Below are 25,041 nucleotides of genomic sequence, written 5' to 3' on the forward strand. Positions count from 1 at the left end.
CAACTCGACCCCGGACTTATTCTTTGGAAGCCCAGTACTTATTCTATCGGTCTCCTTTGCCGAACCGCTAAGTTACGGGGACATAAACACACCAGCATCGGTTGTCAAGCAATGCTAGGGGGACAAACACACACACACACACACATATATATACATATATATACGACGGGCTTCTTTCAGTTTCCGTCTACCAAATCCACTCACAAGGCTTTGGTCAGCCCTAGACTATAGTAGAAGACACTTGCCCAAGGTGCCACGCAGTGGGACTGAACCCGGAACCATGTGGTTGGTAACCAAGCTACTTACCACACAGCCGCTCCTGCGCCTATATAATATATATAATAAATATATAAAATACAGTGTACATTTAAACACATAAGGAATCCACTCATGGGATTCAACATGCTAGAAAGAGCAGCTAGGTTCCAAAACCACAAAATTAGGGATAAAATCCTGAAAGGAACGAAATGAAAATAAAAACTTTGTAAAAGTTTATATTTTTCATTTCGTTTCTTTCAGGATTTTATCCCTAATTTTGTGGTTTTGAAACCTAGCTGCTCTTTCTAGCGTCATGGATCCCATGAGTGGATTCCTCGTATGTGTTTAAATGTACACTGTATTTTATGAGTAATACATAAACTTTGGAGTAAATTTTTACACGCTAGGCCCTGGAAGTGAAAATTTCTATTAATTTCTATTTCCCTTCGATATGATTAAGTATATATATATATATATATAATATATATATATATAATATAGATATATATATAATATATATATATATACTTAGCGGTTCGCAAAAGACGAGAATAAAGTTTCTGGGCTTACAAAAGAATAAGTCCCGGGGTCAAGTTGCTCGATTAAAGGCGGTTTTCCAGCATGGCCGCAGTCACATGACTGAAACAAGTAAAAGAGTATATATATATACACTTTATTTAAAAGCAGCAGAAATTCAACAAAACCTGTTACTCGGAGTTTCACGTTCCCGTTCGTCAGACAGTTTTGTTAAAATAGAACCGATATGACAATTCTATCAAGACTAGTATAAACGTTACTCGGAGTAACAGGTTTTGTTGAATTTTCTGCTGCTTTTAAATAAAGCATATTACTCTACCCCCTGGTATTTGAGTACTCTTTTTTTCCACCTTGTTTCACATTTATGTGTTTTCTCCGGTATATAAATATATATATATACTCTTTACTCTTTTACTTGTTTCAGTCATTTGACTGCGGCCATGCTGGAGCACCGCCTTTAGTCGAGCAAATCGACCCCGGGACTTATTCTTTGTAAGCCCAGTACTTATTCTATCGGTCTTTTTTGCCGAACCGCTAAGTAACGGGGACGTAAACACACCAGCATCGGTTGTCAAGCAATGCTGGGGGACAAACACACAAACACATACATATATATATATATATATATATATATATCATACATATATACGACGGGCTTCTTTCAGTTTCCATCTACTAAATCCACTCACAAGGCATTGGTCGGCCCGGGGCTATAGCAGAGACATATATATATATATATATATATATATATATATATATATATATATATATATATATATTATATATATATATATATATATACAGACATACATATATATTTATATTCACACACACACTCAATATACAAAGAGCTAAAACTTCGGAAACACTTTTTCCGTTAATGAACAACTCATCATCCATTCTATTCCTTCTCACTGGCATCATATGCTGCGAATGGTTTTTAATGCTGATATTCCTTTGAAAATTACTGAGAGGCGGTGTAACGGATAATACAGTTGGTGTCTATTCAGCACACGTATATTTGTAGTGGCGTGAACTGTATAATACAGACACCTACCGGCGAGTAAGACTCCGCAAGCCGGTTTCAATTCCCGACGAACTGTTGCAAAATACTTTTGGCAAACGAATGAACGTCCCACTTTTCTATCATGCAGATCTGTTTAAAAATGTAGTATTTTAGTATATTTTGTCATATAAATATAGATATATATATTTATTTGTGTGAGTGTATGTGTGTATACCCAGGCACACGCACACACACAGTGGCAGAACAAGCGTAGCATGTGGTTTGTGTTGATAAATAATGGATATTAGGTAAATAAATAAAGACAAGAAGAGAGTACCAAGATGTGTGTGTGTGTGAGGAGATATAAATAGGCAGATATAGATAAAACTAGTTTAACCCTCAATTCCTGTGTCACGCAAGCAAATTCTACGATGATATGTCTATACCAAGTCATGCGGTCTAGTTGTAAGATCATGCAGAAGCTGAGCCTGCCATTGGCTGTCAGCAAGTGGGTGGTCTAACATGATTGGCTGAATTACAGCTTACACGTGAACATGCTCTGACAACATCAGTTGATATCGTTGTAGCGGGACTATACGTTTGGGGATATTTGTTTGAGTTGGTAGCACGGTTTCTCTCGGCTTGGCTTTACTGGTTGCACAGACTTCAAGTAACAACCAGGTAAATTATTCATCCATTTTCTTTTCCAACCCTCTTTCATCTATCTCGTTTCATATTCAATATAGGATTATAAAAACGCAATTACACTCATTCAAAATTATTTATATCTATCAAAACTAGGGGTGTTTCATAAATTTAAATGTTTTACACACACACACACATACATATACATAGATACATATATAGATCCAGTAAGAGTTGTTTCCCTTCAATGACCCTTCAGTCCCTTGGGGTGTCACTTATACCCTACTATGTTAATCCTTCTACCGCAAACCCTGTCGTCAATCATTTCGGTTATTACCACCTCAGCTAATCTAAGACGTTAGAATGTAATTCAAAGGAAGATTAGGTTGTTATTTCTAGCGGGCCGACCGACCACTAAACTGTAGTTTCTACAAGGAGTGTAGATACCTATTTCTTTACTACCCACAAGGGGCTAAACACAGAGGGGACAAACAAGGACAGACAAAGGGATTAAGTCGATTACATCGACCCCAGTGCGTAACTGGTACTTAATTTATCGACCCCGAAAGGATGAAAGGCAAAGCCGACCTCGGCGGAATACCATAGAACTTTATTGTGGGGTGATAAAAAATTCATTTAAGGGTATTTTTGTAATCCCTAAACATATCATACTAAATTCTGAAGTCAAGTCAAACTCTTTTACCTTTTTTTTTTCTACTTTATATATGGTTTTCTTACTGAATGAAAAGCCTGAAGCGGAAATGACATATAAGGTAAAACTTCTGAAACAGGTACAGGGTGATTGTGCTGTCTATATACCGATAGGTACAGTTGCGTGTACCGTAGACGCACATATATATATACTTGTTGAGTATATTTATACTCCTTTGGGGTTTTTTTATTTTCGATGGAAGGATTGTATGAACTGAGGGAAAATACCCGAGTAAAGATAATAAAGTATATTTTTTAAAAATCCACTATAATGTTATCGTACATCATGTACATGTATGTAAATGAGTGTGTGTATGTATTTGAATCTTGTTTCAGTCTTTGAACCGCAGCCATTCTGGGGCACCGCCTAGGAAAGTTTGAATCGAGTATATAGACCCCAGTGGTTTTTGAGGCCTGGTATTTATCCTGGTATCTCTTGTTGTCGAACCGCGAAGTTACGGGAACAAACCAGCGCAAACTGTCTTTGTTCCCCCAACATCACTTGACTACCGATGTTGGTGTGTTTACGTCCCCGTCGCTAGCGGTTCGGCAAGTGAGATCGATAGAATAAGTACTGGGCTTACAAAGAATAAGTCCTGGGGTCGATTTGCTCGACTAAAGGCTGTGCTCCAGCATGGCTGCAGTCAAACAAATAAAAGAAAAAAGAATAAAGGCATATATGTGTGTGTGTATATATATATACATATAAATATGTGTGTATATATATATATATATATAAGTGTATATATATATATATATGTGTGTGTGTGTGTGTGTATATATGTGTATGTATAATATGTATGTATGTGTATAATATGTGTGTGTGTATGTATATATATATATATATATGTATGTGTATATATGTGTGTGTATATGTATGTGTATATATGTGTGTGTATATATATGTGTATGTGTGTGTATATATATATATGTGTGTGTGTATATATATATGTGTGTGTGTGTGTGTGTATATTTAAATGTGTATGTGTGTGTATATATATATATATATGTGTGTATATAAGTGTGTGTGTGTGTATATTTAAATGTGTATGTGTGTGTATATATATATATGTGTGTATATAAATGTGTATGTGTGTATATATATATGTGTGTGTGTATATATATATATATGTGTGTATATAAATGTGTATGTGTGTATATAAATGTGTATGTGTGTATATAAATGTGTATGTGTGTACATAAATATACGTGTTGTGTATATACATATATATATGTGTGTGTGTGTGTATATTATGTGTATATATGTGTGTATATAAATGTGTATGTGTGTGTGTATATTATGTGTATATATGTGTGTGTGTGTGTGTGCATATACTCCCATAGTTATACGTAGGTTGGTTTTGTTGTTTTTTATTTTGTTTTGTGTTTTATTCTTCTTGCTTCCAAACTTTGCCGTTTTTGTTTCGAATCCATCCCATTGCGCCGGCATCTTGGGCAAGTGCCTTCAGCCCTAACCGCAGGCTTCCCTAAGTTGTGTGGATAGATTTTGTAGACTCTGAAAGAATCCGGCTTTGTGTTTGTGTGTGTGTTTAATGTACCAAATCCGTGTTTTGCGCCGGCGAGTGTTGTGTCTGCCCGTTTTTGGTGTAGCAGGGTAGTTGGAATATATTTCCCGATTCTGAAGAAAAGGGCCAAATTTTAGGATGCAGTCCTAGCTATGCTAACGATGCGCTTTCGCCGGTAAAGATCGCCGGTGATACTGAGATTCAGCAATTGGAGCGGGTGTAAAGGAAGTGAGGCCGTGCCGTGTGTGTATATATACTACAAACCCCATTATTGATAACAAAGTAGGGAAAAGAAAAACCCTAAACATGGTACTCAGCATGACCGCAGCCCAGCGACTGAAACCAGTAAAAGCATATGTATATATAGATACCTTAATATTTGTGAGTCAGTATGTGTGTGTGTATAATAATATATCAGCAATATATTTTACTTTAGAGAATGTTTTATTTCTTTCACTTTAGGTACAAGTCTTCATATTTAGTGCTAATATAATCGATTTAGTGACAACAATGATTTATTTGATATAAAAGCCAAAAATTTGTGACCATATCGTTTATAAAAGTTGTTTGGGTGATATTTATTCCATAATCCTATACCGTAAAATCCACTAAGGGGAGTGAAAGCTAAGAAGTCCTCAGAATGATTACAATTTCTGTTCTGGTAAATTCCAGAAATTGCGATTGCTAAATATTCTTCCTGGAGCTAATCGATATTTATTTAGTTGACACTTACGTATCAGCTGTTTGTTTATATCGATGTGGCATTTTTATCCTTCCTAGATAGAAAGTTGTATACGTTTGTACATACTGACAGTATTGTTCTTGTTTAACCCCTAAGTAGCACTTAGCCATTCCAGCTGTGGCCACCCCTTCTCTTCGAACACCTTATTTCAAAGATTTTTCGTAATTTGACATATGTATATATATATAATCCCAACTGATCCATTTTGATATTTCTACGGGTTAAAAGGAAAGGATTACACACATGTGTATATACATATATATATTGGCTGTGTGGTAAGTAGCTTGCTTACCAACCACATGGTTCCGGGTTCAGTCCCACTGCGTGGCACTTTGGGCAAGTGTCTTCTGCTATAGCCTCGGGCCGACCAAAGCCTTGTGAGTGGATTTGGTAGACGGAAACTGAAAGAAGCCCGTCGTATATATGTATATATATATATATATATATGCGCGTGTGTGTGTTTGTGTTTGTCCCCTAGTGTTTATGTCCCCGTTACTTAGCGGTTCGGCAAAAGAGACCGATAGAATAAGTACTGGGCTTACAAAAGAATAAGTCCTGGGGTCGAGTTGCTCGATTAAAGGCGGTGCTCCAGCATGGCCGCAGTCAAATGACTGAAACAAATAAAAGAGTAAGAGTAATATATATATATATATATATATATATATATATATATATACTCTATTTAAAAGCAGCAGAAATTCAGCAAAACCTGTTACTCAGAGTAACAGGTTTTGTTGAATTTTCTGCTGCTTTTAAATAAAGCATTTTACTCTACCCCTGGTATTTGAGTACTCTTTTTTCTGCCTTGTTTCACATTTATGTGTTTACTCCAGTATATAGATATATATATATATTATAGAATAGCACCGGCAAAAATGTTGTTGCCAGATAAAGTGAAAGCATTGCGCTATATTTATTAAATTATTGTTACATACACACAGTATAAGCCTGAATGGTAATACGCAGTATGGTAAACAACGTTTAAATTTTGTGTGCAGTAAAGGGAATGCCCATAAAAATGTTGTACGTAGTATATGATAAGAACAGCTAAATTTTGTTCATAATATAAACATGTAAACTTCGAACACAGTATAAACACACCGTGTGATTGTGTGTGCAATATACGCACATCGCTAACTGTATATGCAGTATGGTAACACATAGCATGTTTAGACGGCATGATGTCATTGTTGCTTTGGTTACTCAGAATGGTAAATCAGTGACGAAAACGAACTAAGGGTACGCTAAAGTACATGAGGCTGAGATTGGGATGGTAGGGTAATTAGATACTATAAATATCAGAGATGTCTAGTAATAAAAAATGATAAAAAAAAAAAGGCAAAGGAAAAGTTGTACCCCGGCCTCCCTCCTGACATTTCCATCATCGGTTGGCTGAGTACACTGTGGTAACACAGGTATGATAACGCATAATTATATTTTGTACATTCTGTGGTAACATCGCTCTATTATACACACCCGACAGTATCTGCTTTACTATGTACAGTCAATAGAAACATAGGTATAATATGTATACAGTATGGTGATTTGCTGTTGTACTATATACGCAGTATAGTAACGAACTACTATACTATGTACACCGTATGGTAACATAGTATATGTACACCGTATGGTAACACTACTATACGATCTAAACCGCTATACTATGTACATCATATGGTGACACCTTTATATATATATACAGTATGGTTACATAGTCCTACTATGTACTACACCTTATGGTAACCCATCTGTACTGTGTGCACCATACGGTAACACCGCTTGACTACATATACAATATGGTAACATCGCCCTGTTGTGTGTGCCGTATGGGAATACCACTGTACTATGTACACAGTATGGTAACATCGCCCTACCACGTACACAGTATGGTAAAGCACTTGTTACACTTTCTCTCTATTATGATTACCTCTCCTCTTGAAGAGGTGAAGTGGAAGATTCGTGTCTATATGTATTCGATCAGGTTTCGATTCCCGATTTGGAAAGGTGCCAATTCTACATTCTTTTCTTAAATATATAGGTGCAGGAATGGCTGTGTGGTAAGTAGCTTGCTTACCAGCCACATGGTTGCCGGTTCAGTCCCACTGCGTGGCACTTTGGGCAAGTGTCTTCTATAGCCTCGGGCCAACCAAAGCCTTATGAGTGGATTTGGTAGACGGAAACTGAAAGAAGCCCGTCGTATGTATGTATATATATATATATATATATATATATAATATATATATATATATATTATATATATATATATATTATATATATATATGTGTGTGTGTGTGTGTGTGTATGTTTGTGTCTGTGTTTGACAACCGATGCTGGAGTGTTTACGTCCCCGTAACTTAGCGGTTCGGCAAAAGAGACCAATAGAATAAGTACTAGGCTTACAAAGAATAAGTCCTGGGATCGATTTGCTCGACTAAAGGCGGTGCTCCAGCATGGCCGCAGTCAAATGACTGAAACAAGTAAGAGTAAAAGAGTATATAACCATGAATCAGAGATTCTCTCTTTTTCCTCCTTTCATGACTAAGAATGCTTTTAAGCCGGATTTTTACATTTTGCTTTATGGGAACGATAGAAATTTTCAGTAAATCAGTTTCTTGTTTAATGATTTAATGAGAGGGCTTTCGTTAGTGATGAAAGGAAAGCGATGAGTTATTCTTAAACGGGACACTTGACTCATGTTGGCAACGAAGTGAGATCCGCTTGGGACAAAGGGGCCAGATTAGTAATTACCGATTGGGCCGATTTATTGAGTCTACCACCCAAAAATCAGAAACGATCCTTCTTCCGAGGGCCTTTCGCAGTTTATACCTACCAAATTTCACATAAAAGGTTTTGGTCGGGTTTCGGGTTTCGTTTAGGTGAGTGATTCTCAACTGGTGTTCATATGACCCTTGGGAGGGGACCATGTGAGATTTTGTTGCTAAAGTTTATGTTCAATATGTTGTATACTTCGCTACACAACATATTTTGATTTTTTAAATACAATTTCAAATAATATATAATTATAAAAATATAGTAGGATTTTCTTTAAACACCGAAAATAGGAACCAAAGAGGTCCATAGGTAAAGAGAAGAAAATAGTTGGGAAATACTGGTTGAGACCCTCTTCACATAATGTTTTAAATGTTTTTAACCATAAACGTTACTCTCGTATTCCGGATTTTCTATATTGTTGCTCACCCAGCTAAAAATAGCTGTCAAATGCTCCTTAAAGTACACTGTCGTATGATTCAATAATGTCATAGTTTATTTACACAAAGACGATACTGTCACGGTTGGAATGTATTTGATGAAAGATCTGATGAAGCCTGGCTGAGACGGGTCTAAACAACTACTGAAGCAATCAGTCAACGTTAGATCGACCTACTAGAAACAACAGCCAAATCTCAAATCATACCTACTGCCTTTAAAATACGAACGACACGCTTGATAGTGTTGTCCTTGAAAATCATTTGAACATATCTGCTCAGTCAGGTCTGACTAGGAGCTAACTAACGACACCGATTAATAGTTTATTAGTCCTAGCTGTTTTCTCATCTAAGACTCCATTGTTCTTAATACTAACAAGCTGTGAACTGTCTGAACACTGCACTTTTCTAGCTAGTTCCACTCCTTCGCATACTGCAGCTATTTCAGGATAGAATTTCACAGAAACTGCATTTATATATGTCAGCTTACTGCTGCTTTCTACAATGAACTGGGTGAACATTCATTCTATCATACCACTAAACTAGGTTAGTGTGGTGATGTTACCCCAGGAACAAAATTAGATTGGGGTTATTCATTTTTATTTGAAGAAGTAAAACATTCTATCTTTTAAGAAATGATTGAAGGTTAACGATTTAAAAACCCTTTTATTACGCTTGTTAAACAGATAAAAATCATCAAACCGTTTATATATAACCGTGTTAATTCACTCTTGTATACTTCTGCTACTAGTTATAAGGGAGTTACTTTTCCTCGGGCGAGCTGGCAGAAACGTTAGCGCGCCGGACGAAATGCTTAGCGGTATTTCGTCTGTCGTTACGTTCTGAGTTCAAATTCCGCCGAGGTTGACTTTGCTTTTCATCCTCTCGGGGTTGATAAATAAAGTACCAGTTTCGCACTGGGTCGATGTAATCGACTTAATCCCTTTGTCTGTCCTTGTTTGTCCCCTCTATGTTTAGCCCCTTGTGGGTAGTAAAGAAATATATATCACTGTTATGCTGTATCGATTTCAGAACGGGAGAATATAAAGTGGAATCCATGAGATTTAAACAATAACTTGTTAAACTATTTACTGGGCCGTATATTTTATTAACACCACTGGCCACGATTATGAAATTTCTTATGGCACTCGTGTTTTTACAAAGAACATCTGAGAGGGATTCAGGTTGCTTTGAAGGAATTCCATATTTTGTATTTTTTAAATCTGTTTTTGTTTTCGCTTAGTCAGAGGTGGATGTGCAGTACCCATGACATTTGTGGAGGCACATGGCCTAGTGGTTAGAGCAGCGAACTCGCGGTCGAGAGATCGCGGGTTCGAATCTCAGACCGGGTGATGTGTGTGTTTATTATGAACGAAGCACCTAAGCTCAACGAGGCTCTGGCGGAAGGTAATGGCGAACTTCTGCTGACTCTTTCGTCACAACTTTCTCTCACTTTCCTCCTGCATCTTGTATCTCACCTGTGACAGACCAGCATCCCGTCCAGGTGGGGAGCCTATACGCTAATGAAACCGGGAAACCGGCCCTTATTAGCCAGGCGTGGCTCGAGAAGGAATAAACAATCCATGACATTTGTTAGGTCACCAGAGACTGAGAGAATCCTTTGACCAAAGATCTTACCCGGTTGCTTGCATCAGAGTGGACTCCTCCAAATCACCCGATGTACACTTCGATGATGTTAAACTAGGCGAATAAAAGTCGAACTAGGTATAAGTTTGTACCTAGTCCTACCTTTATTCGGAAACCCACTCAACGACAATTGTTTGGTTTATTTTACTGTACCCAATATCCACTCTCTTTGGAGAACTGTATCTTTGTACTCCAGGAGATCGCATTTAAGAAGAACTCTTGCTTACTTGGAGTATTTTTGTTTAGATTACCATACTCCATAATCGCAGATCTGTTCTCTACATGACTCCGATATAATCCGAAGAAAATATAAAGACTGCGTGTATCTTAGATCTGTTCATGTATGATTTATTTTGACCAGAACTGCGTTATCGAAAATGCAACAATCGGTTTGATTTTCATTAAAACTGGTTAGGAAGTGAGGGTCACAAGTGGCAGGGTCGGCTCAAGGTACCGGCAACTCGGGCAATCGCCAGGGGCGCCAAGGAGGGCGTGACAAAGGCAAGGAAATTTCCACGACCGTCAGCTTATACACACCGAAGTTCAGCTTGCTCCGGGCGCCGGCAACCCCACGGCCATCCCTGACAAGTGGGCTAGATAGCGTTCAAAAATGAATTAAAATGGTTTACAGAGAGAAAGATAAAATCTAACAGTATGTGCGGTACCACGTAGCAAAGGGTTCTGTGCTTTGTGACAAAAGGGATTTTCCTGGAAACGTTACAGCACACCAATTTGACTGTGAAACACTCTTTTACTTGTTTCAGTCATTTGACTGCGGCCATGCTGGAGCACCGCCTTTAGTCGAGCAAATCGACCCCGGGACTTATTCTTTGTAAGCCCAGTACTTATTCTATCGGTCTCTTTTGCCGAACCGCTAAGTGACGGGGACGTAAACACTCCAGCATCGGTTGTCAAGCAATGCTAAGGGTACAAACACACATACATACATATATATATATATGTATATGTATATATATATATATATATATATATATATATATATATATATATATATATATATATACGACAGGCTTCTTTCAGTTTCCGTCTACCAAATCCACTCACAAGGCATTGGTCGACCCGGGGCTATAGCAGAAGACACTTGCCAAGATGCCACGCAGTGAGACTGAACCCGCAGCCATATGGTTGGTTAGCAAGCTACTTACCACACAGCCACTCCTGCGCCTATTGCTGATGCCAAACATTTGTCACCTAGGATCCTACTATTTATATTATTACCTATATACAGTTGTGATAAAGGATAAACGAAACTAGTTCAGCTCGTTACATCACCACAACACATTTCTCTGGCCTTGAACAAAGAAACTGGTTTCTCACAGAGGCACAAAATTGCACATTTCATGAGAAGGATGTAGTAAAATTTTATTTATCCCAGTATTTCACTGGTACTCATTTCATTGACACCAGTAGGACAAAAAGACAAGGACAACTTCAGTGAGATTTTAACTCAAAACATGAAGAGAACGTGACAAAATATTGCAAACCAAATTTCTGTCATCTTACCAATTCTATCTTCTACCATCAAAATGGTCTTATAGAGACTGTTTTCGAGACAACTTACTTTGTGTGTGTCAAAATGCTAGGCGATATTTCCAGTTTTTTTAATTTTTTTTTTACATTCTACGTTACATTCTTTCGGCATCGATAAAATAAATGACAGTCAACTAGTGGGGGTCACTGTAATCTAACCATTTTCACCTAAAATTGCTGGCTTTGTGCCAAAATTAATTAGAAAGAACTAATATTTATATCTTACCCTATATTTTACTTTCTGATTGTTACCTGATGGTGACTGAAAAGGAAATTGATCGAAACTAAACTTTATTTAAAAAAAAATATATTTCACCTGGTTTAACATCAGTTTGTTTATAGGGTACTTTTTGTGGAGTTCATTCTGTTGCAAGCACTTGGGGGCCAGAGCTCTCGTTTGAAAATAACTTCTCATTAACTCCAAAGTCACTGAACATGGAAACGGGTGATACATTCTCTCTATTAAAATAAAATTTTATTTCGAGTTCCAGACTTGATTTCATACACCCGACGTGACCTCGTACACCAAACATGGCTTCATCTATCAGGCTCAGGGGCAATATTTCTGATTTGATACTTAAGAAAGTATTCACGCCGGATAAAATGCATAGCGGCATTTTGTCCGTCTTTGTGTTCTGAAGAGATCTATGATTAGCGTTATGTCGCTTAAGTTACGGTTGCATATATTTGTGTTCAGAACACTTAACTCACAAGAGATTCCGGTCGACCTAACTGTAAGCAAGTACCACAGAGCAGGATCAATTGGCTAGTCTTCCTTTTTTTTATCGATTTAGCCCCTATATAAGAAGTTGCCAACAAGGAAGCCTTTATATGATCGCTTGACTTCCTGGAATTAGCAGCTAAATCTCCCTCAAACTGTAAACGGATACCTTGAAGAGAATGAGATACATTATGTTATATAGTTCCAAAGATGATCTTTCTGTATTACGACTGAATTTTCAAAATACAAAACAGAAACCAGAATGACAGTATAGTACAAACACGAAGGTACTACAAAAAAATTCGTTTTATTATATTTTCTACCGAAACAATTTTTCAAGTATGTGTATTTAATAAAGTTTTTCAAATATGAAATCTGTAATCGTGTAAAATATAGTAGCGACTCCGCTTGGCTGAGTTGCATGTAGGCTTGTTTTTGTTGCTTTTACAAAAGCAACCAACAGGAGTCATTACTGCATTGTATCAAACAATTGCTATTCCTTGTCCTGGCTAAATATATTTTTATACAATCCACACATGTACATTTTATTTAAAACACATGATCAAATGCATATTTTAAGCATTATTACTTGTCTGGAAAATTTAATGACGTTCGTAAGATTCTTTTACTTGTTTCAGTCATTTGACTGCAGCCATACTGGATTTGAAAGGCAAAGTCGACCTCGGCGGAATTTGAACTCAGAACGTTTCGTCTGCCGCTACGTTCTGAGTTCAAATTCCGCCGAGGTCGACTTTGCCTTTCATCCTTTCGGGCTCGATTAAATAAGTACCAGTTACGCACTGGGGTCGATATAATCGACTTAATCCCTTTGTCTGTCCTTGTTTGTCCTCTCTGTGTTTAACCCTTTGTGGGTAGTAAATTTATAGGTATTTCGTCTGTCGTTACGTTCTGAGCTCAAATTCCGCCGAGGTCGACTTTGCGTTTCATCTTTTCGGGGTCGATAAATTAAGTACCAGTTACGCACTGGGGTCGATATAATCGACTTAAACTGTTTGCCTGTCTGTGTTTAGCCTGTCTGTGGTAGTAAAAAAAAAATAGGTTATAGATGGAATACATTTGATCATAGGTTTTCCCATTAGAGCTGGTCTAAGATTTAAAAAACTACGGAGTAATTTTACTTGGAATCATTCTGAAAACCAAGTCGAAAATTGGTGTTTCAGTCCCAATGTGAAGCCAATTGTTCTACGCCAACCTAATTCATGAAACCATAAACAACACTCCCTGCCTCTCTCTCACTCTAATCCTCCCGACCATCTTTTAAAAAATGTGGGGTGGGGGAGTAGTATATGTTTGATCATGCAATCCTTTGAGAATTACACTATCTGAAAACGAGTTCAAATGAGTACGGCTGGAACGCTTTTAATCTGCCCGGCCGGAGTTGAATTTAGTCAAGATGATATATTTCTTTACTACCCACAGGGGGCTAAACATAGAGGGGACAAACAAGTACAGACAAACGGATTAAGTCGATTACATCGACCCCTGTGCGTAACTGGTACTTATTTAATCGACCCCGAAAGGATGAAAGGCAAAGTCGACCTCGGCGGAATTTGAACTCAGAACGCAGCGGCAGACGAAATACCTATTTCTTTACTACCCACAAGGGGCTAAACACTGAGAGGACAAACAAGGACAGACAAACGCATTAAATCGATTATATCAACCCCAGTGCGTAACTGGTACTTACTTAATTGACCCCGAAACGATGAAAGGCAAAGTCGACCTCGGCGGAATTTGAACTCAGAACGTAGCGGCAGACGAAATACGGCTACGCATTTCGCCCAGCGTGCTAACGTTTCTGCCAGCTCGCCACCTTATTTAGTCAAGACGATAGCTTACTGTTACAACCACCGCTGTTCCAAAATTCTTCTCAATTTTTTCAAAGTTTATCGCTGTTTATTCAAAACCCGTCTCTTTCAGGTTACTTATTCAAAACAAAATAAAGCACCAATCACGTACTGGGACCGATTTAATCGACTGTTCCCCCACCTTTCACACAAATGTTAGATATTGAAAATCTTTTCTTTTCAATGTCTTTACCACATTCGTTCCCATTTTCCCACTAAAGACACAATAATAAACGAAACTGTTTGACCCGTGTGACTTCCTCATTGTTGTCACCAATAATACTTCAATGTGTCGCCTGTTGATAAGTAGCTAAAATATTTTTCTGATAAGTGAAGGAGAGAACATTATTAACTGTTCTTAATGACCTTGTTTTGTTTATTATTATTATTGTTGTAGTTGTTATTGTTACATTTACGTTCAGAGTTTAACTTCTGCCAAGGTTGTTAGTATGTCCAAACGTTCCTGTTTTCAAAACAATAGTTCTGCTGTCCCGTCTCGAAAAGAAAACTTCGACACGACGACTATTCCTGGAATTTTATATTTTGATTTTAAAATGAGTTTTCGTAAATATTTCCAGGGTTTTAATATTTTTTAGAACGGATCTTTTCAGTTTGAACGGCAGTTTTTTTTCAAATAATTTCTACGTAACTAAACACTCTTACACTTTGTATACTGGTAGAATATGTTTATAAAACTTCTTTTTCTCTTGACTTTATTGAGAAAATTTTCACTTTGACCGGCAGATTTTAAAAATAATTTCTTTGTAACTAAACACTTTTAAACTTCGTATACTGGTAGAATGTGTCATATAAAACATCTTTTTCTCTTGGCGTTCTTGAGAAAAAATTATGTAGTTTGTAAGCTATTTCTTGTTTAATTTCTTGTATTTCGGCAATTTCAACCAATCAATGACGTCTATTGAAGTGAATACAATTACTGCTGTTGCTTGCCAGCAAGTGAAAAGGTCCTAATCGATTTACCCCCAATCATGATATTGCTGGTCTTGTGCAAAAAAAAAACAAACTGAAACCATTATTATTTGAACGATGGATTTGCAGAATCGTTGGAGCATCGATGCTTTACGTTCTGAATTAAAAACCTTCCGAGATCAACTTGGCTTTTATCGTATTGGGATCATCTCAGACTAAGTGCCCTACTTAGAAACACCTATTGTTATTATTATTCTAGTGTTTCATCGCTGCATTCTTTATACATTAGTTCTGCCGGTTCATTTGCCTCCGTCAAATTCTGACATTGTTTTCCACCTCCAGCTAAGGATAGTTCAGCTATTATAATACGAGACTGAATTATTTTATTTGTTTTTGCTGGCATATGTTCATAGAGAATGGAATGAAGTTCTGCTGGAATCAGCAGCTTGGTGGCGATGATGGTAGCGTTAGATATCGTTAGCGTGGTAGTGGTAGTGGTGTACGTACAGGAATCAGCAGCTTGGTGGTACGTAAACCGAAGCTCAGATAAAATCAAGTAAAAACAGAAAAATAAATAACTGAAAAAACTAGTTGTAGACTGACTGGTTAAGAGGTTGGCTTCGTAATCACGAGTTTTCGAGTTCGATCTCGCGCATCGCATGGTTTTATTGGCAAGTATTTTTTTTTATTGCCCACAAGGGGCTAAACATAGAGGGGACAAACAAGGACAGACAAATGGATTAAGTCGATTACATCGACCCCAGTGCGTAACTGGTGCTTAATTTATCGACCCCGAAAGGATGAAAGGTAAAGTCGACCTCAACGGAATTTGAACTCAGAACGCAGTGGCGGACGAAATACCACAAAGCATTTCGCCCAACGTGCTAACGTTTCTGCCAGCTCGCCACCTTATTTGGCTAGTATCTTTTTACCATAGCAATGGGTTGAGGCAGACTTTGTGTGTGAAATTGGGGAGCCGGAAATTGTGTGGGAGACAGTCGGATGGATTGTACCTGTTGTTCAAAAGCACCAACCTTGTCAACATAGTGTGACATTTCCTGGGAATCACGTTAAGGATCTGAATAATATTCATTTACACATTAATCCAGAAGAGTACGTCATTCAATTGATAGGACAACCCAATTCTTATCGTCGAAATTGACGGAGGCTCCACTTCAAAATATAACAGTTAAATAATTGATTGATTATAATGTAGCAGTTTTGTAAAATACAGTCACTTATGCAATTCATAAATGATACACATATGGGATCATTTCGGTTTGAACGGCAGTTTTTTCTAGCAGTGTCATATGAAATTGTCACCCATAATTATGACCCTAGTATCGATCTATTGCATTTCAATCTGTTTTAGGGTTAGGGGTGGAGGGAAGGGTATCTTTTTTTCTTCAGAAATGTAAATAAACCCAATCTGTTTCTTAAACGAGGGACACATTCATACGGCACAGAATGTTTTTAAATCTCAATAGACGTCATTGATTGGTTGAAATTGCAGAAATTGAAGAAAATTACAAACTATAGAATTTTCTCAATAAAGCCAAGAGAAAAAGATTTCATATTCTACCAGTATACGAAGTTTAAAAGTGTTTAGTTACGTGGAAATTATTTTTAAAAACTGTCGGGTCAAACCGAAAAGATCCCAGATGTGAAGATAAGACGCTTGACATTGCTGTGTTGTTATTTTTTTTTGTTCGTTTGTTTGTTTTTTGGTTTGCTGATTGTTCACAGTTCAAGATGAGAAGGTAGGGAAGAGCAGTGAGTTAAATAAACACCACCAGGTTAACTACTTCCAAGCTGCCTCAGTTATGGTATACTCATCACTGATAATAACATAAATATGACTATAGGCATGTATATGGCTGTGTGGTAAGAAGCTTGCTTCCCAACCATATGGTTCCTGGTTCAGTGCCACTGCGTGGTACTTTAAGCAAGTGTCTTCTACTATAGCCTCGGTCTGGCCAAAGCCTTGTGAGTGAATTTGGTAGACGGAAACTGAGAGAAGCCCATCATGTATATATATATATATATATGTGTGTGCCTTTCTCTGTCTTTGTCCCCTACCAATGCTTGACAACCGATGCTGGTGTGTTTACATCCCAGTAACTTAGCGGTTCAGCATCGACTAAAAAACCCTTTAAGGCGATGGTCCAGCATGGCCGCTGTCAAATGACTGAAACGAGTAAGATATATTTATATATATAAATAATGTATAATCTTATATCCTATCATCAGAAAAAGGGAAGAACACACTATATAATGTAGTCCTAGATACAATAAATCTAGAAAAATCAAAAAAAAATCTGGATGGTCGTGATTGGAATGCCTTTTGACCAGAACTGATCTGGACATACAGAACAGGTGATTACATATGTAACAAAATATAGATATAGTTATGAGGGAGTCCCTGTGACCACTCATTAGAAACATCAGATTAATTCCCCCATATTAATTTTTGTTGTTCTGATTCAGCAAGTAAGATAAAGGGTGTTTCAGAAGTGACCACCCATTCTTTTGTTCTTCAAGAGAGGGAGTTATGGCTGTTATTTCTTAAAAATCAAATGTTGCATTGGCAGCTTTCTTTGTTGATTCTAATAAATACCAGAAATGAGTGGAACAAACATTTCTTCATACTAAAATATATATATATATATATATATATATATTTCTTTACTACCCACAAGGGGCTAAACATAGAGGGGACAAACAAGGACAGACTAAGGGATATTAAGTCGATTACATCGACCCCAGTGCAAAACTGGTACTTTATTTATCGACCCCAAAAGGATGAAAGGCAAAGTCAACCTCAGCGGAATTTGAACTCTAAAAAAAAAATTGTACTTTGATCCTCCAGCAAGAGAATTATATTGTCTGTGACATTCTAGAAGAGAAATTCCCCTCCTACATCCAGTCGGAGAGTAACTTTCTGGAGGTGGTAGTTGTTCCCAATATTTATTAATCACCTCCACAATTACTAGAAATACTAATCAATTGTAATAATGTTCATGAGTTGATTAGTCCCCAATTTACTTCCTCCCTTCCTCAACCAATCTGCAGTTCTTGTATAACTGGCCAATAAATGTAACCCATTCTTTTATACTTCCAGGCTCTAACCAGTCACTGTGGATACAAAAGCCAGATATTATATGTTTCATTAACATTGGTAAGTGTTTACAATTTTTTTATCTCTCTCTCTCTTTCTCTCTGTCCCTCAACCCATTGATTCACAAATAAAATTTCTAAAACTATTCTTAAGTCCATTCCTCAACTTTACAATCAAAGTGTGTTATGATACAAAGCCAACCACTTCTGTGCTAGATTTTACAATGTCTCTCAAGATTATGTTAGACTTTACAACAATTCAGTTGGGATCTTTGAAATGCTATAAACCAGTGGTTCTCAACCTTCTGTTGTTGCTCAGTACCCACTTTCACTCAATAGGGTATTACAAATGGCCTCTGTATGTTTTGCAAATAGAAAATACAACAAATTATTTTAATGAAAGTTAATTTGATTTTGGGAACTGATTTGTTATTCATATTTTCTTATACTACCTCATCAATCATGCTCTTTGTTTGAGATATTTGTGTAGACTAGTGGCTTCTTGGTTAAATTTTTATGAAAACTGTTAAAGAAAGGAAGGATTTATATAATGAAATATTTAGACCTTAGTGCATCATCAATCCGGTTTCTGCTTTCTGATAACACATTATCCAATTCATATTCTACCCTTCACTAATTTTATCGAACTGTCATCATCATCATCATCATTTAACGTCCACTTTCCATGCTAGCATGGGTTGGACGATTTGACTGAGGTCTGGCGAACCAGACTCCAATCTGATCTGGCAGAGTTTCTACAGCTGGATGCCCTTCCTAACACCAACCACTCTGAGAGTGTAGTGGGTGCTTTTACGTGCCACCAGCACGAGGGCCAGTTTGGTGGTACTGGCAACGGCCACGCCCAAAAATATAACTATTGTAACTGCTTGAAGTATTTTGTTTCTAAGAAAACTCTCAACCCCTTCTCAGCACTCTCTTGTAAGCTCACAAATCCTTTAAGGAGTCGACTGCATAGATTTTACAGTGTCTGTCAAAACTATGTAGTACAATATTAGTCTTTGCAAAATACCTTATTTGCTCTATTATTAGGATTTCTTTTTATCTTTCTCATGTTGGTTTGTGAATATAGTTTGGGCAAAGTATCTGAAGACATTCAACAAAGATATGAAAAGTGATGCATATTTAAGAAAGCTGTGTGCAGTTGCTTTTATCTTCAAATCATCATATATGTACATTAAATACTTAATCCAGATTTCTGTATTGTTAGATGGATAAGATAGCTGTTCTCATGGTCCAGAGAGTAGTCAATTCTAGAAAACTTTCCTCAGTCTCTGGTTCCTGAAACCCAAGAGAAGAAATATACTTAGAGAAATATTACAAAATGTTTGCTTTGGATTTGAACTCATTCACCTAAAATTCCATTTACCAATGCTATATTCTTGTGTTCTCATGAGAATGTGTTTGGAAAATTGTGTATATATTTTACCCGTGCCAGTGACACGTAAAAAGCACTGTCTGAACGTGGCAGATGCCAGCGCTGCCTGACTGGCATCCGTGTCGGTGACACGTAAAAGCACCAACTGATCGTGGTCATTTGCCAGCCTGCTCTGGCCCCTGTGCCAGTGGCACGTAAAAAAAACCCACTACACTCACAGAGTGGTTGGCATAAGGAAGGGCATCCAGCTATAGAAACACTGCCAAATCAGACTGGAGCCTGGTGCAGCCTCCATGGCTTCCAGACCCCAGTTGAACTGTCCAACCTATGCTAGCATAGAAAACGGACGTTAAATGATGATGATGATGATGATTTTACATTCTGCTGCAGTATCTGAACACAGGCGTTATACTTAACAACCACTTGGATCAGAATTAAATTTCCTTGCACAGCCCATTAGGGAAGGTATTTTCCACCAAAGTCTCAGGCTGAATAACTTATGAGTGGAATTTGGTTGTGAAGAAGCCATCATATGAATACATTGTGTGTGTGTGAAGGATGTAAACATCATCATCATCATCATTTAGCGTCCGTTTTCCATGCTAGCATGGGTTGGACGGTTCAACTGGGGTCTGGGGAGCCCGAAGGCTGCACCAGGCCAGTCAGATCTGGCAGTGTTTCTACAGCTGGATGCCCTCCTAACGCCAACCACTCCGAGAGTGTAGTGGGTGATTTTATGTGCCACCGACACAGGGCCAGACGAGGCTGGCGACGGCCACGCTCGGATGGTGTTTTTATGTGCCACCGACACAGGTGCCAGACGAGGCTGGCAGACGGCCACGCTCGGATGGTGTTTTTATGTGCCACCGACACAGGTGCCAGATGAGCTGGCGACGGCCACCTCGGATGGTGTTTGTTACGTCCCCAAAGCACGGAGGCCAGTCTATGCGGTACTGGCTACGGCCACGTTCGGATGATTTCTTGTGTGCCACCGCACTGGTACCACAAAGATACAAATTCCATTGATGTTCATCTATTTTGATTTGTTTTGATTTGATTTGATTTTCACTTGCCTCAACAGGTCTTCACAAGTGTCACAAGAAGGAAGGTATGCACAGGTGGACTGACTACGTCCCAGGTAGGGGCCACGGGTTATGGCCTGACTAGTCTTGCCGGGTCTTCGGATGGTGTTTTTATGTGCCACCGACACAGGTGCCAGATGAGGCTGGCGAACGGCCACAATCGGATGGTGTTTGTTGCGTGCCCACAGCACGGAGGCCAAACATTTGTGAGAAAACAAGAAACCAGTTTCTTTGCAAATGAAGACCCTTGTGATAGTTGTTCTGCATCAATTTGGAAATACTACCTTGTAATTCTTGCCATCAGAAATGTTATTGGCCAATGATTAGTTGGCTGGAAGCATGAAGCAATGGAGAGTATTGTTCATCATCATCATCGTTTAACATCTGCTTTCTATGCTAGCATGGGTTGGACGATTTGACTGAGGGCTGGTGAACCAGATGGCTGCACAAGGCTCCAATCTTGATTCTACAGCTGGATGCCCTTCCTACACCAACCACTCCGAGAGCGTAGTGGGTTCTTTTACGTGCCACCGGGATGGGGACCAGTCAGGCAGTACTAGCAATGACCTCACTTGAATCTTTTTACACATGCCACCGGCACAGGTACCAGTAAGGTGACACTGTTATTGATCAATCTCGAATGGTGTGTTTTACATGCCACCGGCACAGAAGCCAGTTAGCCGCTCTGGCAATGATCACGCTCGGATGGTGCTCTTAGCACCCTACTAGCACGGGGCACAAGTGCCAGTAAAGCATTAAAAATGTTGTTAATGATAAAAAAAAATAACCTATATTATTCTACTGCTTGCTGCTAATTTGTTTCTTTGTTCTGGAGAAGGGATTGCCTCCTTGGTTTTTTCAAGTCCTCCAAGCCGGATGCGACCATGCTAGAGCTATATGGTTAAACTGTTGGTTTTATTTTCAGTAAATTAACTGAATATAATTTAAAATCCCATTAACTTTAGTGAAAAGCTTGATATTCCTGTAGAGAAGAAAAGGTCAAGTGGGTCAGAGGTGAGAAGTTTTAAAGGTCATAGAGGTCAAAGTTGAGTTTTAATTAGAATGTTATCTCATCTTTTCTCCCTTGCTGGAGAATCTACAGGCTTGGAACATTGACATTTAAATTGCACCCCCTCTTTCTCTCTCTCTCTCTCTTTGTCCCTCTCACTCTCTCAATCTTACTCTCTTTGTTTCTCCTCTCTCTCACTCCCACTCTCTCTTCCTCTCTCTCACTCTTTCTCTCACTCTTTTTCTCTATCACTTTCTCTCTTTTCTCTTTCTCTTTTCTCTCTTCTCACCTTTTCTCTTTCTCTCACTTTTCTCTCTCTCACTTTCTTTTCTCTCTCTCACTTTCTCTTCTCTCTCTCACTTTCTTCTTTTTCTCTCCCACTCCACACACACACACACACACACTGTATCCCCAGCCTCATTTACACACCTCAGACCCTCCGGCTAATGAATTCAGTTAATAGGTAAGAAGACACTGACCTATATAAAACACCCATCAAAGAACAAACAATTTGTTTCCTGTCCTGCTAATCCCTTAATAATTTCCTCCAGTTAATCCTACTTCATCTTCACATTATTTCGATGTTATTAATAGACTTGAATTTTCACTGATCTTTTTTTAAATGTTCTGTCATTTTAGTATGTCGTTAATGTATATCCTTATCACCATCTTTTATTTCTTACTGTCCAAATTCTTGTATCCTGTCCATCATTGATATATTGTCAGCTTCAAAGCTGAAGAATTTACTTGGCTCTGATTTCTGCTAACGTGGAACGGCATGAATATTAGTTGATAAATGCTTTCGACAGTGACAGAGAAAAGCAGATTTTCACTTAATGGGTTCATCATTATCGTTTAACGTCCGTTTTCCATGCTAGCACGGGCTGGACGGTTCGACCGGGGTCTGGGAAGCCAGGAGGCTGCACCAGGCTCCAGTCTGATCTGGCAGTGTTTCTACAGCTGGATGCCCTTCCTAACGCCAAACACTCCACGAGTGTAGTGGGTGCTTTTTACGTGCCACCGGCACAGGTGCCAGAGGAGTCTGGCATCGGCCACGATCGGTTGGTGCTTTTAACGTGCCATCGGCACGGAAGCCAGCCAAGGCGGCGCTGGCTTCGGCCACGTTCGGATGGTGCTTTTTATGTGCCACCGGCACAGTCGGGTGGATGGCAGGATAATTATGATGGATGTTCTTTTTTTATTTCATTTTTGCTATGTTTTTGTTTGTCATGAATCATCTATATATCTAAGAATTTTCTTAATTTTTTTTTTTTCCAGTAACATGCTTGGAACTGATGTGCACCTACTGCCAAACACAGGGATGCAAGTTGATTACACTACCTACATACTTTCTTCCAGTCCACCTGGAACAGGACTGGAGTTTCTTAACAGCAACATTTTCTGTGAACCGCTTTCCAGTGCTGAACGAAGCTTTTGTGCCCATGCACCTCTTTATATTGAACAATGTATGAGCCGGAAGGCTTCAGGTGATTTAAAACCAATTATCATCCCAGACAGCCCACAGTCCAGTTCAGAACCAACCAGTTCAGAACCAACCAGCCCAGTAAATCGTTCACCTCTACGGCCCCTGTCACCAGGGAAACAAAAGAAAAGAGTATCTTTTGCAGACTGTTTTGGCTTTGCTTTGGCCACTATTCGTGTTATGACTGAACCTTCGGATGTTCCTCCCCTAGTTCGTCCAGAGATACTTTCCAGCCTTACAAAAGGATCATCAGCTTCAGTTACGAGCATACCTCCATTAAAGTTGTGCTTCACACAACCTGCAGCTGACTACGTTGCTTTCAGAGACCGTGTTGAAAAGAACTTTGTTTCTCTGGAGAATGTAATTCTCAAAGACTATCAAGTTACTGGTACAGTAAAAGTAAAAAATGTTGCATTCGAGAAACATGTATACATTAAATGTACTTTCGATTCTTGGAGCTCATCAGGAGATGTTGACGCTACCTACCTAAACACAAACGGTTGCAGTCGTTTCGACACGTTCACATTTGAGATGAATGTACCAACAGACTTTGATATCAGAAAGCAGATCCTCTTTGCTGTTGCTTACCGGACTGATAACAAAGAGTACTGGGACAATAATTATGGTAATGACTACCTCATTGTCTCATCGTATGCAAATGAAAATCCCAAACCATCCATTGATTTTAAGTGTTCTGACATTGATACAACATTTGCTAGTTGGAATAGTATGGACACAACAGTCCCCTATTGGTGAAGCTTCGTAAGTTTCATTAACTCCCCCATACCGTCCATCTGATAGACTTGGTGGAATATGGTGTTTCAACATACTCAGTTACTCACAAAATCTGCCTGTTCTAAAGAGAGGGTATAGATTATTGGATGACAGTTGTATTGGCAGATGAACACACAATGCTAAACAAAATTGTTTTACTTTTTTTTTTCATTCTAACCAGAGCTAAGCTGTGTCCATGTGAGTTTAAAAGCACGTTCCAGCCAATTAATGATGGAGCTATGTAATATTTATTGCTTGTGTGATCTTAGTTGGGCTAGATGGCTATTAACTCTTTGACACATTTGGGGTTGATATGGGACGGTTGTGCCCACTAATCCTACCAAACAACAAAACCAGGTGCATTCTTTCTACACTAGTGAAAGATATTTTCATTTGACAATACAATAAGAAAAGAAAAAAAACGAATATACTTATGGCAGTTCAGACAATCAATATTTCATCAAGGTTTCTATTATTGTCTGTATCTAAATTACTACCTTAAACATTAACTAGAAAAATGTTACCTCTGTTATAAGTATTTTTCACAAAAACCAACAGCAAATCTGAAAGGAAGGTAGAATTTGAAACATATTATACAAAGTGGCTTGTATGAATTAGGAATTTCTATAGCTCTAAAATATTAGCCTAAATGTTTTCCTAAAACATCTGATCAAATTAAGGAAAAAATAATGACCTGTCTAATTAACAAAGGCAGAAAAATATCAGCATCATCATTGTTGGTATGTCACTCCAGTATGTCTTGTGTTATAAAGCACTGTAAACTTTTTGTAAAATAATACAGGTCCAAGCGGACGTTAAATGATGATGATGA

The 25,041-nt window shown here is 38.3% G+C and overlaps 1 protein-coding gene across 2 annotated transcripts; it reads left to right on the plus strand.

Moving 5' to 3' along the window:
* The first annotated feature begins 2,310 nt into the window (after positions 1–2,310).
* On the plus strand, positions 2,311–24,650 carry LOC115229230 (protein phosphatase 1 regulatory subunit 3B). Of its 2 annotated transcripts, XM_036499142.1 has the most exons (4): positions 2,360–2,482; positions 3,196–3,219; positions 18,470–18,526; positions 23,231–24,650. In XM_036499142.1, the coding sequence occupies exon 4, from the start codon at positions 23,235–23,237 to the stop codon at positions 24,189–24,191; it is 957 nt and encodes a 318-aa protein (XP_036355035.1). In that variant the 5' UTR covers positions 2,360–2,482; positions 3,196–3,219; positions 18,470–18,526; positions 23,231–23,234; the 3' UTR covers positions 24,192–24,650. The 2 variants fall into 2 exon arrangements, with proteins under 2 accessions (XP_029655478.1, XP_036355035.1); XM_029799618.2 differs by lacking the exon at positions 3,196–3,219 and having other exon boundaries at positions 2,311–2,482.
* The last annotated feature ends 391 nt before the right edge of the window (positions 24,651–25,041 follow it).

Source organism: Octopus sinensis, unplaced genomic scaffold, assembly GCF_006345805.1.
Source record: "Octopus sinensis unplaced genomic scaffold, ASM634580v1 Contig12192, whole genome shotgun sequence".
NCBI classification, from domain to species: domain Eukaryota; kingdom Metazoa; phylum Mollusca; class Cephalopoda; order Octopoda; family Octopodidae; genus Octopus; species Octopus sinensis.

What these genes read in the sequence shown, in the direction of transcription:
- LOC115229230 (XM_029799618.2), top strand. Translation starts at nt 23,235, where the DNA reads ATGCTTGGAACTGATGTGCACCTACTGCCAAACACAGGGATGCAAGTT.